Source organism: Notechis scutatus, chromosome 2 (genome assembly GCF_049901735.1).
Source record: "Notechis scutatus isolate UNSWTSFEM ecotype Mainland chromosome 2, rNotScu1.2, whole genome shotgun sequence".
In the NCBI taxonomy this organism is placed as follows: Eukaryota; Metazoa; Chordata; class Lepidosauria; order Squamata; family Elapidae; genus Notechis; species Notechis scutatus.
In genome coordinates, this window is record NC_142010.1 from 67,075,254 (window position 1) to 67,088,499 (window position 13,246).

The 13,246-nt window shown below is 41.5% G+C and overlaps 1 protein-coding gene across 2 annotated transcripts in view; it reads right to left on the minus strand.

The window, feature by feature from the left end:
• Positions 1-1,342: 1,342 nt before the first annotated feature.
• Positions 1,343-13,246, minus strand: part of SEMA3B (semaphorin 3B) — a 52,736-nt gene continuing 40,832 nt past the window's right edge. For both annotated transcript variants that reach the window (XM_087954983.1, XM_087954984.1), the window contains exons 13-18: positions 12,032-12,123; positions 10,270-10,311; positions 8,842-8,999; positions 8,506-8,561; positions 5,300-5,439; positions 1,343-3,202 (exon numbers count right to left, since the gene is read on the minus strand). In XM_087954983.1, the coding sequence (XP_087811109.1) occupies positions 2,738-3,202; positions 5,300-5,439; positions 8,506-8,561; positions 8,842-8,999; positions 10,270-10,311; positions 12,032-12,123 (953 nt within the window). In that variant the 3' untranslated portion in view covers positions 1,343-2,737. The remainder of the gene's footprint in view (positions 3,203-5,299; positions 5,440-8,505; positions 8,562-8,841; positions 9,000-10,269; positions 10,312-12,031; positions 12,124-13,246) is intronic.

The window sequence follows — 13,246 nt, forward strand, 5'->3', positions numbered from 1 at the left end:
TGTACATGCACGTGCGTATATGTATAAAATTCTACCCAGGAGAATTTTTTTTGAATTCTTTTTCCCTTTAAAAAGATGAAATAACAACATTTTTTAAAATAAAATTGAATGAAAACTAATAGAAAAAAAAATCAGCACTCACACAACAGTGGTTAATTTTTTTTTCTGGAACACTATTGCAGAAACTCAGTTTTTTTTCTTGCAAGGCCACAAGGACAGCAATAGTGTTGAAATAGGTTTATTTTTCTTTTTCTGTCTCTTCATCCATCTTCACAACCACCTAAGTCACTAATGTAACTTTTCTAGGGTTAAGAATCTTCAGAATCTGAGACTAGTATTTTTTTTTGAAGATGATCCAGGACCATGAGGCCTAAGGGAGATATTTTCCCAAATCACTAAGAAAATGGTGTTTCTGAATTGTGTTTGACATTAGCAGTAAAGAACTGCAGTTACATAGTACTATTATTTAACACGACTAAGAGCTCTTGGAATCATTTCTATTTTCAAAATACATTTAAGTCCTATTTGCCGTTTTGTGACCCATCATTTCTAAAGCATTATTATAATGCTTTACTTCATTGCAAAACAACTTCATATTTTTTTTTTAAAAAAATAGAAATTTGTGTAAGGGAGAAAGAAAACCCAAGCACAGCAAATTGTAGAATATCTGAGATTTGTTCCAACTTCCAAACATTTTATGTACAATATTTTTTCAGACTACATAGGTGAGTGGAAATGCTTTGAGACATAGCAGCAGAAGTCTCTCGAAAGGAAGAAAAGGTGAAATAAATAATTATAAAAAGCCCTTCTACTGTTTCTGGACTCATCAAAGCTTCAGATGGCCTGATCATCTCAAATTTTTCTCACTTATGGGACAATTTAGGGGCAGCTTTACCCAAGAATGTAAAACTGAGAAACTGGATTTAAAAATTTGCGTTGCATTGTCACACGTCTACAAGGCAGTTTTAATGCCTAATGACTAGTATGTCTAAACTGCTGCCCAGTCAAACATCATGTCACTCTCACTCCCCACACCTTCCTTGGGATTGTTCATTCCAGTCTCATTTAGATTAGGTAGGGATAGTCACAACCTTTGAAACTGCTTTGAAACTGCACACCAGATAAACTGCTTATGCCTCCCTCTCTCTTTCTCTCTCTCTTTCCTCCCCCCCCACCCACCAGCAAAATTTATTGCCCACCCAATTCCAGTGCACTTGGGAGTATTCCAGACTTGGTCCTCACATCTCAGCCCAATCCAGCTTGCTATATTACTTTCACATCAGCACCTGCACCTTTAAGTTCGCTTTTCTACAGAATAACAAACAAAAGAATGATCAGGGCATTTTTTTTTGGAAAGGCAGATAATTCCATGTTTACTGATAGGCTGAGAATGGTATGAACATTCTGAGTGCCACACAAATTGCTTGAAAATGAGCCAAGTGGCATCAGACCCTTTTTTTTCTTCCAGAATTACAGTTGAGCTTTTGGGGGCTAGCAACTCCCATCCCCAACCGGATTGACATAGGAATCAAATGTTGGTGGAAGATAATCTGTTTAGCAGGAAGAGTGGGAGACATAATGTACAATTCAAAGCAGGGCAGCTGGTTTTCTTCACATACCAAATGAGTAATCATGATCGATTACTAATCAAAGATCCAATATCTGCATGCTTTCCAGAACAAGAGAGTATCCCCATAACGTTGGCTCACAGCAAGGATCTCCTTTGGACTGCTCTTTCTCTAGAAAGGGTCTCATCTCAGGCAAGTGAAAAATCCTCTGGGGCCTTGACTAAATACAGGTGGGGGGAGGGCAATTTCTGCTGTTTGGTTCCTCTGCTTTTGCATCACCATCACTATCACCACAACAACTTGAAACTTCTTCTCGTACAAGTTTATGCCCAGAAAATCTAAGTCAGAAATGAACTCTGGGCAAGAACAGCCCTGTTTGTTCCATCGGAGGATAAATCTTGTTGGCCACCCAGGAGGGATGGACTACATTCATCAGTCAACAGTCTGTTAATAAATACATCAGGGGTCGCTTTGTTTTTCTGGAGACAGAGCACACACCGTGGCTACTTAAGCACAGTTATGCTTGGATAAGGAAGGGAGAGGAAAGAGGGCCAACGTCTCCCTCCAGGGTTTAGACAGGATACATTGTGAGAGGCATCCAAGTGCTCTCCTTGTCAGGAGCCGACAGAATATCAGTGGAAAAGCTCCAGAAATAAAGGACACTTAGAGATCCCTAGGTAACAGTTTGGTAGCCATTGGATCCTTGCAGAAAATAACTTTGTTTCCCGGTGAACTCTGCCTGTTTTTTTTTTTTCTCACTGGTCAAGGATGTTCAGGATGTGGCCTCTAGTGCACTTGGTCCCCTGGAGGCTGCTACCTTCGTCTTTGGTTGTGTATTATGGACAGGCCAAGAGTGCAGAGCTTCCCCCATTTCCCCCAGGTTCTGTTGCTCTCTGTCAAGAGTTTGAAGAGTAGCAGCTCTGCTACTAGAAAGGGTCTCAGGCTAGTGGGGAAAAAATCACACCAACATTACCAGTCCCCCTACAAACTACAGGAGAAGCAGCAATCAGGAGTATGGGGCTGGTCTGCCAGGATGTCCTTTCCACCCAACCACAGAAGCCGTAAAAGATCCTCCTCTTTCTCTTCTGCCATCCCTACTCCCATACTCCCACCCTGCTTCCCTGGCCCTTCCCAGCACAGAGGTTTGTATAAGTGGGTCTTATGCAAAGTCACCAGATATCTGTGCTCCGAGGAGCCCTTTCTGCCCGGGGCACTTCATGCGTTCTTCGGCTGCGGGCTTTCCGTTTTTCCTCCAGGTGTTTCCATTTCTGACTTTTAGATTTGATGTTAAATAAAGGGGGCAATGGAGGGGGCTTTTTCTTGGGCTGGTGGCTCTTGTGGCTCCACAGTTGCTCGCACACCTGGTCCATGGTGCTGAGATTGGGGTGGTCCACCAATTGTAAGAAGTCCTGATACCAAAGTTTGCGATGGAAAGGTTGCGTGGATTCTTCTTCCCGAGAGAGGGAGAGAGAGTCAGCCTGCTGGGCATGGATCACTTCAAGCTGGAGGTGCAGCAGGCCCTGGGTAAAGCCGTGCTCCGTTGCGTGGCAATAATAGAAGCCGGCATCTTTGCGTTGCACGCTGCGCAACAGGATTCCCCGCTCCATCCTGATGACCCGACTATCCAGCAATACCTGGAGGTTAATGAAAGACAGACAAATGAAACTGGAATGAACGATCCAAAAACCAGAGGAATTTTAAGTCTCACTGTGAGATCGTCTTGTTACTGAAATCTGTCCAAAAAGATCCTTTCAGGACATTGATATGATTGGAGTGCCTGCCAGAGAGAGAGAGGAAAGCATCTCCTCTAATGTTGCTCCAAAATCATGGAATGGATTCCTTCTAATAATGCAAGTCCTTCCACTCATTTTACTTCTAGAAGAGATGACGATAGGCCTCTTAATTTTTGGGTGTTCCATTTTTAATGCCTTAAAGAATGATTCCAGGGGACTTTATTATTGTATTAGCAATAGCAATAGCACTTAGACTTATATACACAGTGCTTTACAGCCCTCTCTAAGTGGTTTACAGAGTCACCCCCAACAATCTGGGTCCTCATTCTACCCACCTCAGAAGAATGAAAGGCTGAGTGAACCTTCAGCCTGGTGGGATTTGAACTGCCAAATTGCAGTCAGCTGGCAGTCAGCAGAAGTAGCCTGCAGCACTGCATTCTAACCACTGCATCACTGCAGCTCATATTGTTTAATTTTAGATTTGCTCTGCCTTGATCATTTTTTTTAGCAAAAACAGTACATGTATTTAGAAGGCTGAAGCCATATCAACAACTTAATCTGAATTTCTTAGCCTTGTTTCACATTTATTCCAGTAAAAGTGGGATCATCACTAGCATTCAAGATGCAATTCAAGGTTCTTCGCTGTCCCCTTTAAACCCCTAAATGGCTGAGGCCCTAGATATCTCTCAGTTGGTCTGCTTTGGGTTAATTCTATTCATCTAGTAAGATCAGGTGGAGAAGGCTTGCTGAGGATTCCCCCCCCCCCCATGGAAGGAATGGCACCTGCAGAGATCCAACAGCTAAACCTTCATGGCGATAGTCTTCTTTTTATGGAAACAGCTTTCCTTTGGATATCCAGACCACTCCCTCCTTGTTATTTTCTTTTTTAAAAAAAGACTTCTATAAAACATGACTGGCTAAGAAGGCTTTGAATATAAACTATACTATACTACCCTGAAAGTGGTGTAGCCAATTCAGTTCCATGTTTTTGGATCATTTTGTAATGATTTCCCACCTGTTTCTCTCTGTATGGCCTTGATGTAAGCTAGTCGTTATGAATGGAGTGTCATACAAGTTGGGATACATGAATGAAAGGTTGAATAAATAAAACACACTATAACTTATACAGATAGTCCTTGACTCACAACAGTTCATTTAGTGATGGTTCAAAGTTACAATGGCACCAGTGGTGGGATTCAGTTTTTTTTTACTACTGGTTTTGTGGGGGTAGCTTGGTGGGCGTGGCAAGGGAAGGATACTATAAAATCTCCATTCCCACCTCACTCCAGGGGAAGGATATTGCAAAACCCCATTCCCTCCCCACCCCATTAACCAGCTTTTCAGCTCTGCAACAAAAGAAGACCCAGCCAATCAGCTGGGATTCGGGAGGCAGAGAATAGATGGGGGCGGGGCCAGTCAGAGGTGGTATTTGCCGGTTCTATGAACTACTCAAAATTTCCACTACAGGTTCTCCAGAACTGGTCAGAACCTGCTGAATACCACCTCTGGATGGCACTGAAAAAAGTGACCGATGCCTGTTTTTCACAGTGATAACCTTTACAGCACCTCCTTGATCATGTGATCAAAATTCAGACGCTTGGCAACTGGTTCATACTTATGACTGTTGCTGTGTCCCAAGGCCATGTGATCACCCTTTGGGACCTTCTGACAAGCAAAGTCAATGGGGAAGCCAGATTCACTTAACCACCAGGTTACCAACCTGTCAACTGCAACGATTCACTTAACAACAAAGGCAAGAAAGGTCACAAAAATGCGGCAAAACTCACTTAAGAAATATCTCACTTAACAACAGAAATTTTGGGCTCAGTTGTGGTTATAAGTCAAGGGCTACCTGTAGTGCTTTATAGACTAAGCCAATTATCCAAAAATAGCTAACGAGGACATCCTCTATATTGCTTCAATTGTAGCTGGTTGATGCTATCAGTATGCTTTTTGTCATTAGCAGAAAAATGTGTGCACTCAGCAGTTAGGTTTTACCTCCTTCTGGGGGTCACTTCTAGTCTTTTGATAAGTCCACACAATCTTGGCCTGCAATGATTTTGGCAGACACTCTAGGAAAGTGCTGCTGCCTTCCACTCCATAGATTTTCCTTTCCGGTACACTGGTTTTCTGCGGATCTGTACAAAATCAGAATAACAAGGAGAATAAAAAACCAAATTGTCTATCAGTTAAATGATGAGGAGCCCATATGCACATGGGGCCCAGTCCAATAGCAAAGCCAACCATCAGGAAAGAAGCATAAAAACATTGTTGAAACTAATGAGAAAAGAGAATGGTTCCTTGAAGCACCTGTGAGGGCAGGATATGTGGGTCTAGAAAAAAAAACAACCTATGCAAAATCTATGTGAAAGAAGTTATTTCTGCCTAGAAGGATTGATGGATATGAACATTTAAATGACTGGAAAGGATGGATTCTGATAAGATATCCTATCAATCCTCTGCCATATTTTTCTTTTGTGTTGGGTTTTCTAAGAAGAGGGAAGATACTGGATTTAGGCAAGCATTTGGAAAACGGTTTAAGTAAATTTTCAGATTTTTATCCTTGATTTCACACCTTATAGGTCTGGTAAATGTATAATTGTTGGATTCTCTCTTTTTTTTCCATGTGATTGTTGGATTGTGTGTGGGTAGAGAGGCAAGACAGAAAAGAATAAAACCAAGAACTGTCCCAATTCATTAGTTACAAATTGTGAGAGATTGGGGAGAGAAGCTATTTATGGACAAAAAACAAACAAACATAGATGGTTGTAGGGCATCACACCCTTTGGTCCCACCTCTTTCTATCAAAATCTGATAGAATCTGATAGAACAGCTCCAGATTTTGGATGAGAGAGAGAGAGACAGGTGGGGATGTGCTGTGCTTCATAAGAATATTATCTCACTCACCAAAACACCTGTTTGCACTAGGCAAATTACAAGGACCTTAACTTGGAGTTAATTCCATAAAATAGTCTTGGTATACTGTTGGTTTACTTTCTGCTCTGCTGCCAAATATCCTTAATGGCTAAGGCATTGATAGCAATCCTCGGAATTTCAACACTCATTCAGTGAGATTGATTTATATTTCTAAACCAGAATTTCATAGCTTTCATGGCTGCCATGTATCTACCGCTGGACCCCATGATCAAGATTAGATCTAATCCAATAACATCATTGCCCTCCTGCAGGGATGGGGAGTCAATTAAAATGATCCTGCCATTTAGAGTTACAGAACTAAATTGATTCTTTAAAGGGTTTCTGTAAGTCAGAGTCCAGAGATGCTGTTCAGACCCTTGTCTTATGGAATGGGGAAAGAGAATGGGCCACTGATATTCTCTGGCACTGCAGAGACCAGGCTTCAGTGTAGTTTTCTTGGAACTTACGTACAATAAACATGATTCAAATAGATTGAAAGTGATAAAGGGCTCACTGTGCAGCCAACCATTGAGGCATTTATTAATTTGTATTTGTGGTGATGGCTGTGAAGATGAATTTATTTGCTGCTTCCATTACAGCTTCCACTATATGTCCAGATTCAACTTTTTATGGCAGACAAGAGCTTACTATTATGGGGCTCAGATAATCCAATGTCAGAGCCCTGTTCACCTATGAAGGATAAATTTAAACCATTTTTCATTTTAATGCAATATCATCTAAGCTGACACCAGCCAGATTTTAAAATAAATGAAGAAGCTGTACAAAATCAGAAAATGTGGAGACAGCTGGGCCATAGAATTGCTGAGAATCAGTCCCGATTGAATGGATAGCATCCTTATCATCCTCATCTCGACTTCTCAAAACTGTATATTAAGTTAAAAAAGATAGTCGCCTTCAAAGAGAATTCAATTTCTGGGAGCAACTTTGAGACATTTCTGTAACTTTTGATATGCCAATGTTTTGTTGTTACTATCTTCCAGGATAGTAAAGACAGAAAAGAATAAAACCAAGAACTGTCCTGATTCATTAGTTACAAATTGTGAGAGATTGGGGAGAGAAGCTATTTATGGACAAAAAAAACCAAACATAGATGGTTGTAGGGCATCACACCCTTTGGTCCCACCTCTTTCTATCAAAATCTGATAGAATCTGATAGAACATCTCCAGATTTTGGATGAGAGAGAGAGAGACAGGTGGAGATGTGCTGTGCTTCATTTCCAAGTCTAGTCAACAACCCTGGAATTTCCATCCAACCAACCACTGATCATATTTCACCTTCCTTAACTTTTCAAGATCAAGCTTCTTGTACAATATAAATATATCAAGAATTTTAGCACTCTTTTGATTCATGCATTGAATGAATGTTGGATAGATGTTGACATCTATCGTAAGTAGGCCCGATTTTCTGAATATTGATGCAGTTTGAAACATTTAAAAGTAAACAAATATTCATATGTTGTACAGGTAGTCCTCAACTTACAATTCATTTAATGACCTTCAAAGTTACAATGGCACTGAAAAAAGTGACTTATGACCATTTTTCACGCTTATGCAGCATCTCCATGATCATGTGATCAAAATTCAGGTGCTTGGCAACTGACTCATACTTATGACCGTTGCTGTTTCCCAGGGTCATGTGATCACCCTTTGGGACCTTCTGACAAGCAAAGTCAATGGGGAAGCCAGATTCACTTAACCACCCTGTTATCAACTTATTATCAACTGTGATGATTCACTTAACAACTGCAGTGAGAAAGGTCATAACATGGGATAAAACTCAATAAACAAATGTCTCACTTAACATAAATTTTGGGCTCAATTGTGGTCATAAGTTGAGGGCTACCTGTATTAAAGAAAGTGCAAATCTGATGTGTTGCACTAGGATTAATAACTGGCAAAATATATTCATTGGAAGAATAGTACATAATTTAGATATGCATTTCTTGGGTGGGAAATGAATGCAGAAATAGCTGGGAAAAGGCAACAGTGAAATTAAATGTCCTCCTTGCTCACAGCTCTAATGTAAGTACATCAAGAACTTTAGTACTCTTTTGATTCATGTGCTGAAGTTTAAATATTTGTGCATGGATATGTAACATGCTATGCTGAATCAAAGGGCCCATATATATGTTTTGGTTTAATGCAATCCCTTGGCTCTCATACCATGTAAAGACAACAGGTTGCCCACAAAACAGTGAGCACAAAAGCCCCGAGCTTGTTTCAGCCCAGATTTGTTCAATTGGGTGAGCAGATTTAAGAGCACTCACATCTAGAACACAAGATACTGGGATCTCCATTCCTCACATCCTGCCGTCGGAATCGCCTGTTGGGAGAAAGCACGAAAAGATTTGCCAGGTCTGCATAACCACCCTTCACTGATTACATCCAGGAACCATGCAAATAGGATTGGCCCAGTGGTGGGGTTCAAATAATTTAACAACCAGTTCTCTGCCCTAATGATTTCTTCCAACAACCAGTTCACCAAACTGCTCAGAAAGTTAACAACCGGTTCTCCTGAAGTGGTGCGGACTGGCTGAATCCCACCACTGGATTGGCCCCCAAAGGTTACAGGGCCTAATCTATAGGCTGATCCTTGGCCATACCGTTTGGTATTCTGCAGGTATCGAGTGCAGGTGGTGCCATCCCAGGCACAATAGGGGTCCCTCGCTAGGCAACATTCTGCGCAAGCTTTGCCATACATCTCACAACGGTGCAAGGGCAGTTGTGAAATGGAAGTCCTTGATCCCAGGTACAGTTGTTGCTGTTGGAAGACAAAGTCACAGAGTTTCCTTAGGGGCCACTAATATCTGGATGGAAAATAACCTCCTGCTTCTAATGGGTTACTGTTTTGAGAAGCTGTTTATGAGGCCTCACCTAGGCTGCCAGGCACCACTTTAAGGAATGTACTGTAATAAGTGTGAGAAGTAAAAAAAAAAAAAGAAGAAGAAGAAATAATTATTCCTGTAAAAGAAAAATGTAAATGGATCAATATATTTCTCTTCTATATGTTTCTCTTCTATATAACCGTAAAAACCCTGGTGAAACATTAACACAGACAGAAGTGCTGATGAGATGAAATCTATTCAGCATAAGTTCTATTAAGCAGAAGTCCATTTGAGGATAGTTGTCATGCTGACCCAGAAGAGAAGCTAGTTAGTGTAAACAGAGCAGGATGTAGCAACTGCTGAACAAATGATAAGTAATGATTGATTGCTAAACATGTCACTGTGGCTAGATTGTGAACCCAGGCATAATTTTAAAAATCATCCTAGAATCATCTGATATTAATTTCAACAATTTTAGCCAATGGGGCAGAAGACAAAAGTGGGAGGTGGTGGGTTTTGATGTGTATAAAAATATGTCAAATGACATATGACATATGTCAATATGTCAATTAAATATGTTTAATTGCCTTGGTGCCTCTACCCAGAAGAGGACTGAGTGCCATCAAGTCAATAAATCCTGGCTTTGTTCACAGTGTCTTCTGTCTGTTGATTTAGCTGAGACTTTGGAATCCCACATAAGTGAGAGGAAAATGGAGAATGGATATGATCGGAACTTTCTACATCACAAACGAGGTATCTAGCAGGGATCCATAACCTGTATAGATACGTAGGCAGCAAACAGGAAATTGAGCAAACTACTACTTTCCAAACATGAACATTTTGCTTATTTTGTTCATGGGCATCTCAAGGAAAAGACATGTGAATGCAATATGATGTTCTGAAAGAGTTGTGAAATAAATAATAATAATAATAATAATAATAATAATAATAATAATAATAATAATAATAAGAATCATCATCATCATCATCATCATCATCATCATCATCATCAAAAAATCTCCTGGAAAGAAGAAATGCATACATATAATCATCCCTATTTTGATCATCTTCCACTACCAGTTTCTCTCCCCACCTGTAATTATTTACTTTAATTATTTATGAATCAATGCACTCAATGCAGAAGTTTGCCTCCTGGTTTGCATAAGATCGCTTCCCCAAAATTTTCCCCCCTGTTGCGCTACATACCCGCTTGGATGAGATCTGCATGCTGGTAATAGGAGAGGAATCCTGTCAAGGAGAAATGGAAATAATTATGAGGGTGCTGAACTGCTAATTTAAAAAGCTACTACCTTTCAGGTAACTGCTAGTAAGGGGTAGGAGGAGTAACGTTGAGGAACAACAGGGTTGTAGTTACAAGCAAACAAGACAACAGTCAGCAGATAAAAGAAATCTGAGTCCAGGGCAGACTGAGAATTGAGAAAGTGTCTAGACAGGACTCTTCCTACTTCTTAGGAAATTAAATGGAGGGAAGAGGTAAGCACATCCAGACTTGCAAGAATATGTTACTGCAATCTTATACTAAAAGGAGTATTCTTCTGTATGTTGACTTTGGTTTCTTTGTCTGGTCTATGTTGAAAGGGTGACACAGCCTTAGTTTCTCTGGTGGAGCCTTGCACTATCTCAGCCTGAAGCTGGAAAAGTAGAAGCACCTAAGATGGCTAGGACAGTGCCTGACTTAACCCAGTCATCCCAATCTCGATACTTGCGGTTCTGGTGGTAACACATGGTCACATCAACTGGTAGGGTTGTGCAGTGTTTTGAATTGCAGAGGTAAAATATTCTGCGGTCACAAGAATTTGAAAATAACATTCATCATTACTTTTGCCAGGATGGTTTGGCTGCTCTCTACTGTTGCAGCCTGATCCTGGGAAAATAACTTTTTGGTTGAAGGAATTGCAACTAGATGCTAATATGAGTATGAGGCACTCTGTGTCAGGCATTATGCGCCATCCAGTGTTTAGACTCCTAGCAGCTAGATAGGGAGAGATGGAGACAGAGGCAGAGGCAGAGGTACAGCTGCGGTGGTGGTTAGAGTGCAGGTACTGCAGGCTACTTCTGCTGACTGCCAGCTGCCTGCAATTTGGCAGATCGAATTTCACCAGGCTGAAGGTGGACTCAGCCTTCCATCCTTCTGAGGTCAATAAAATGAAGACCCAGATTGTTGGGGGTAATATGCTACCTCTATAATCCAGTTAGAGAGGGTTGTAAAGCACTTTGAAGCTATATATAAGTCTAAATGCTATTCCTATTGCTACAGACAGAGATAGGCAGATAGGCAGGCAGCACATTCTAAAGCAACTTTCAAACCCAATACACTGCACATTCAGATTACTTTAACCAAAGTCATCCTGGGAAATGCAGAGTCCTGACTCCTTTGCTCTAGGAAGTGCTCAATAACCAATGAGGCCTTGCATCAGGAAAGTCCTAGTAAGGGTAAATGGTATTCCTATGGCTCAGCCAACTTAGGTTTAATAATTGAGATTGAAGTTAAATTTAAACTCTAGGACAGGGGTGTCAAACTCGTGTCATCACGGCGGCATCACATGCCGTATCGGGACTTTTTCCCCCTTCACTAAACCAGGCAGGGGCAGGGCTAGTAGGAGATACATCCGGCCCATGGGCTGTGAGTTTGACACTCCTGCTCTAGGAGATTAAATGATTGGATCAACATTTTTGGTGTTCTCTCAACATATTAATAATTTTCATTAGTCCAATCAAGTATCCTTCTGATATCATCCTCTGAACTACAAACTAACTAATAATAGTTTAGCTTATCAGAGAAAATAAGCAGCTGAATTAATTCCATCAACCATGGGAGAAGCATCTATGGTAATTGAATTATTTGAATAAAGTCTACAATTCAATATTGTTACAATTCAATATTGTTTTAGAAAGTAGCTATTCTTGCCTTAGGTCAAACTAGCTGACTTCAGTTGTCCAAACTCACCTTGAATACCTGAAGTTCCTCCAGCAGCAATTCTTCCCTATTTTGCCATGAGTCCTTTGGCACAGTGACAACCTTCAAGACTGTGCCAATGTCTGTCAAGCAAAGGGAAAGCATAACCATTTTGCACAGAAAAGAGATTACCGTATATGCAGGTGAGTTGGCTAAACTGTTTTTCCTCCATAGCTAAAGAGAAGACTTGGAAGTTTCAAGCCATGCAAATCAATTTACATACAAAACGCAAATATGTGGGTGGTTGTTCAGCATCAATGGAGCGCATCTGATTGGGAAAACAACTTTAATATACACTGCTCAAAAAAAATAAAGGGAACACTTAAACAACACAATTTAACTCCAAGTCAATCACACTTCTGTGAAATCAAACTGTCCACTTAGGTAGCAACACTGACTGACAATCAATTTCACATGCTGTTGTGCAAATGGAAGAGACAACAGGTGGAAAGCATAGGCAGTTAGCAAGACATCCCCAATAAAGGAGTGGTTCTGCAGGTGGTGACCACAGACCACTTCTCAGTTCCTATGCTTTCTGGCTCATGGTTTGGTCACTTTTGAATGCTGGCGGTGCTTTCACCCTAGTGGTAGCATGAGACGGAGTCTATAACCCACACAAGTGGCTCAGGCCACGCAGCTCATCCAGGATGCCACATCAATGCGAGCTGTGGCAAGAAGGTTTGCTGTGTCTGTCAGCGTAGTGTCCAGAGCATGGAGGTGCTACCAGGAGACAGGCCAGTACATCAGGAGGAGGAGGCCGTAGGAGGGCAACAACCCAGCATCAGGACCGCTACCTCCACCTTTGTGCAAGGAGGGACAGGAGGAGCACTGCCAGAACCCTGCAAAATGACCTCCAGCGGGCCACAAATGTGCATGTGGCTGCTCAAACGGTCAGAAACAGACTCCATGAGGGGGGTATGAGGGCCTGACATCCACAGGTGGGGGTTGTGCTTACAGCCCAACACCATGCAGTACGTTTGGCATTTGCTAGAGAACACCAAGATTGGCAAATTCACCACTGGTGCCCTGTGCTCTTCACAGATGAAAGCAGGTTCACATTGAGCAAATGTGACAGACGTAACAGGGTCTGGAGATGCCGTGGAGAATGTTCTGCTGCCTGAAACATCCTCCAGCATGACCGGTTCGGCAGTGGGTCAGTAATGGTGTGGGGTGGCATTTCTTTAGGGGGCCGCACAGCCCTCCATG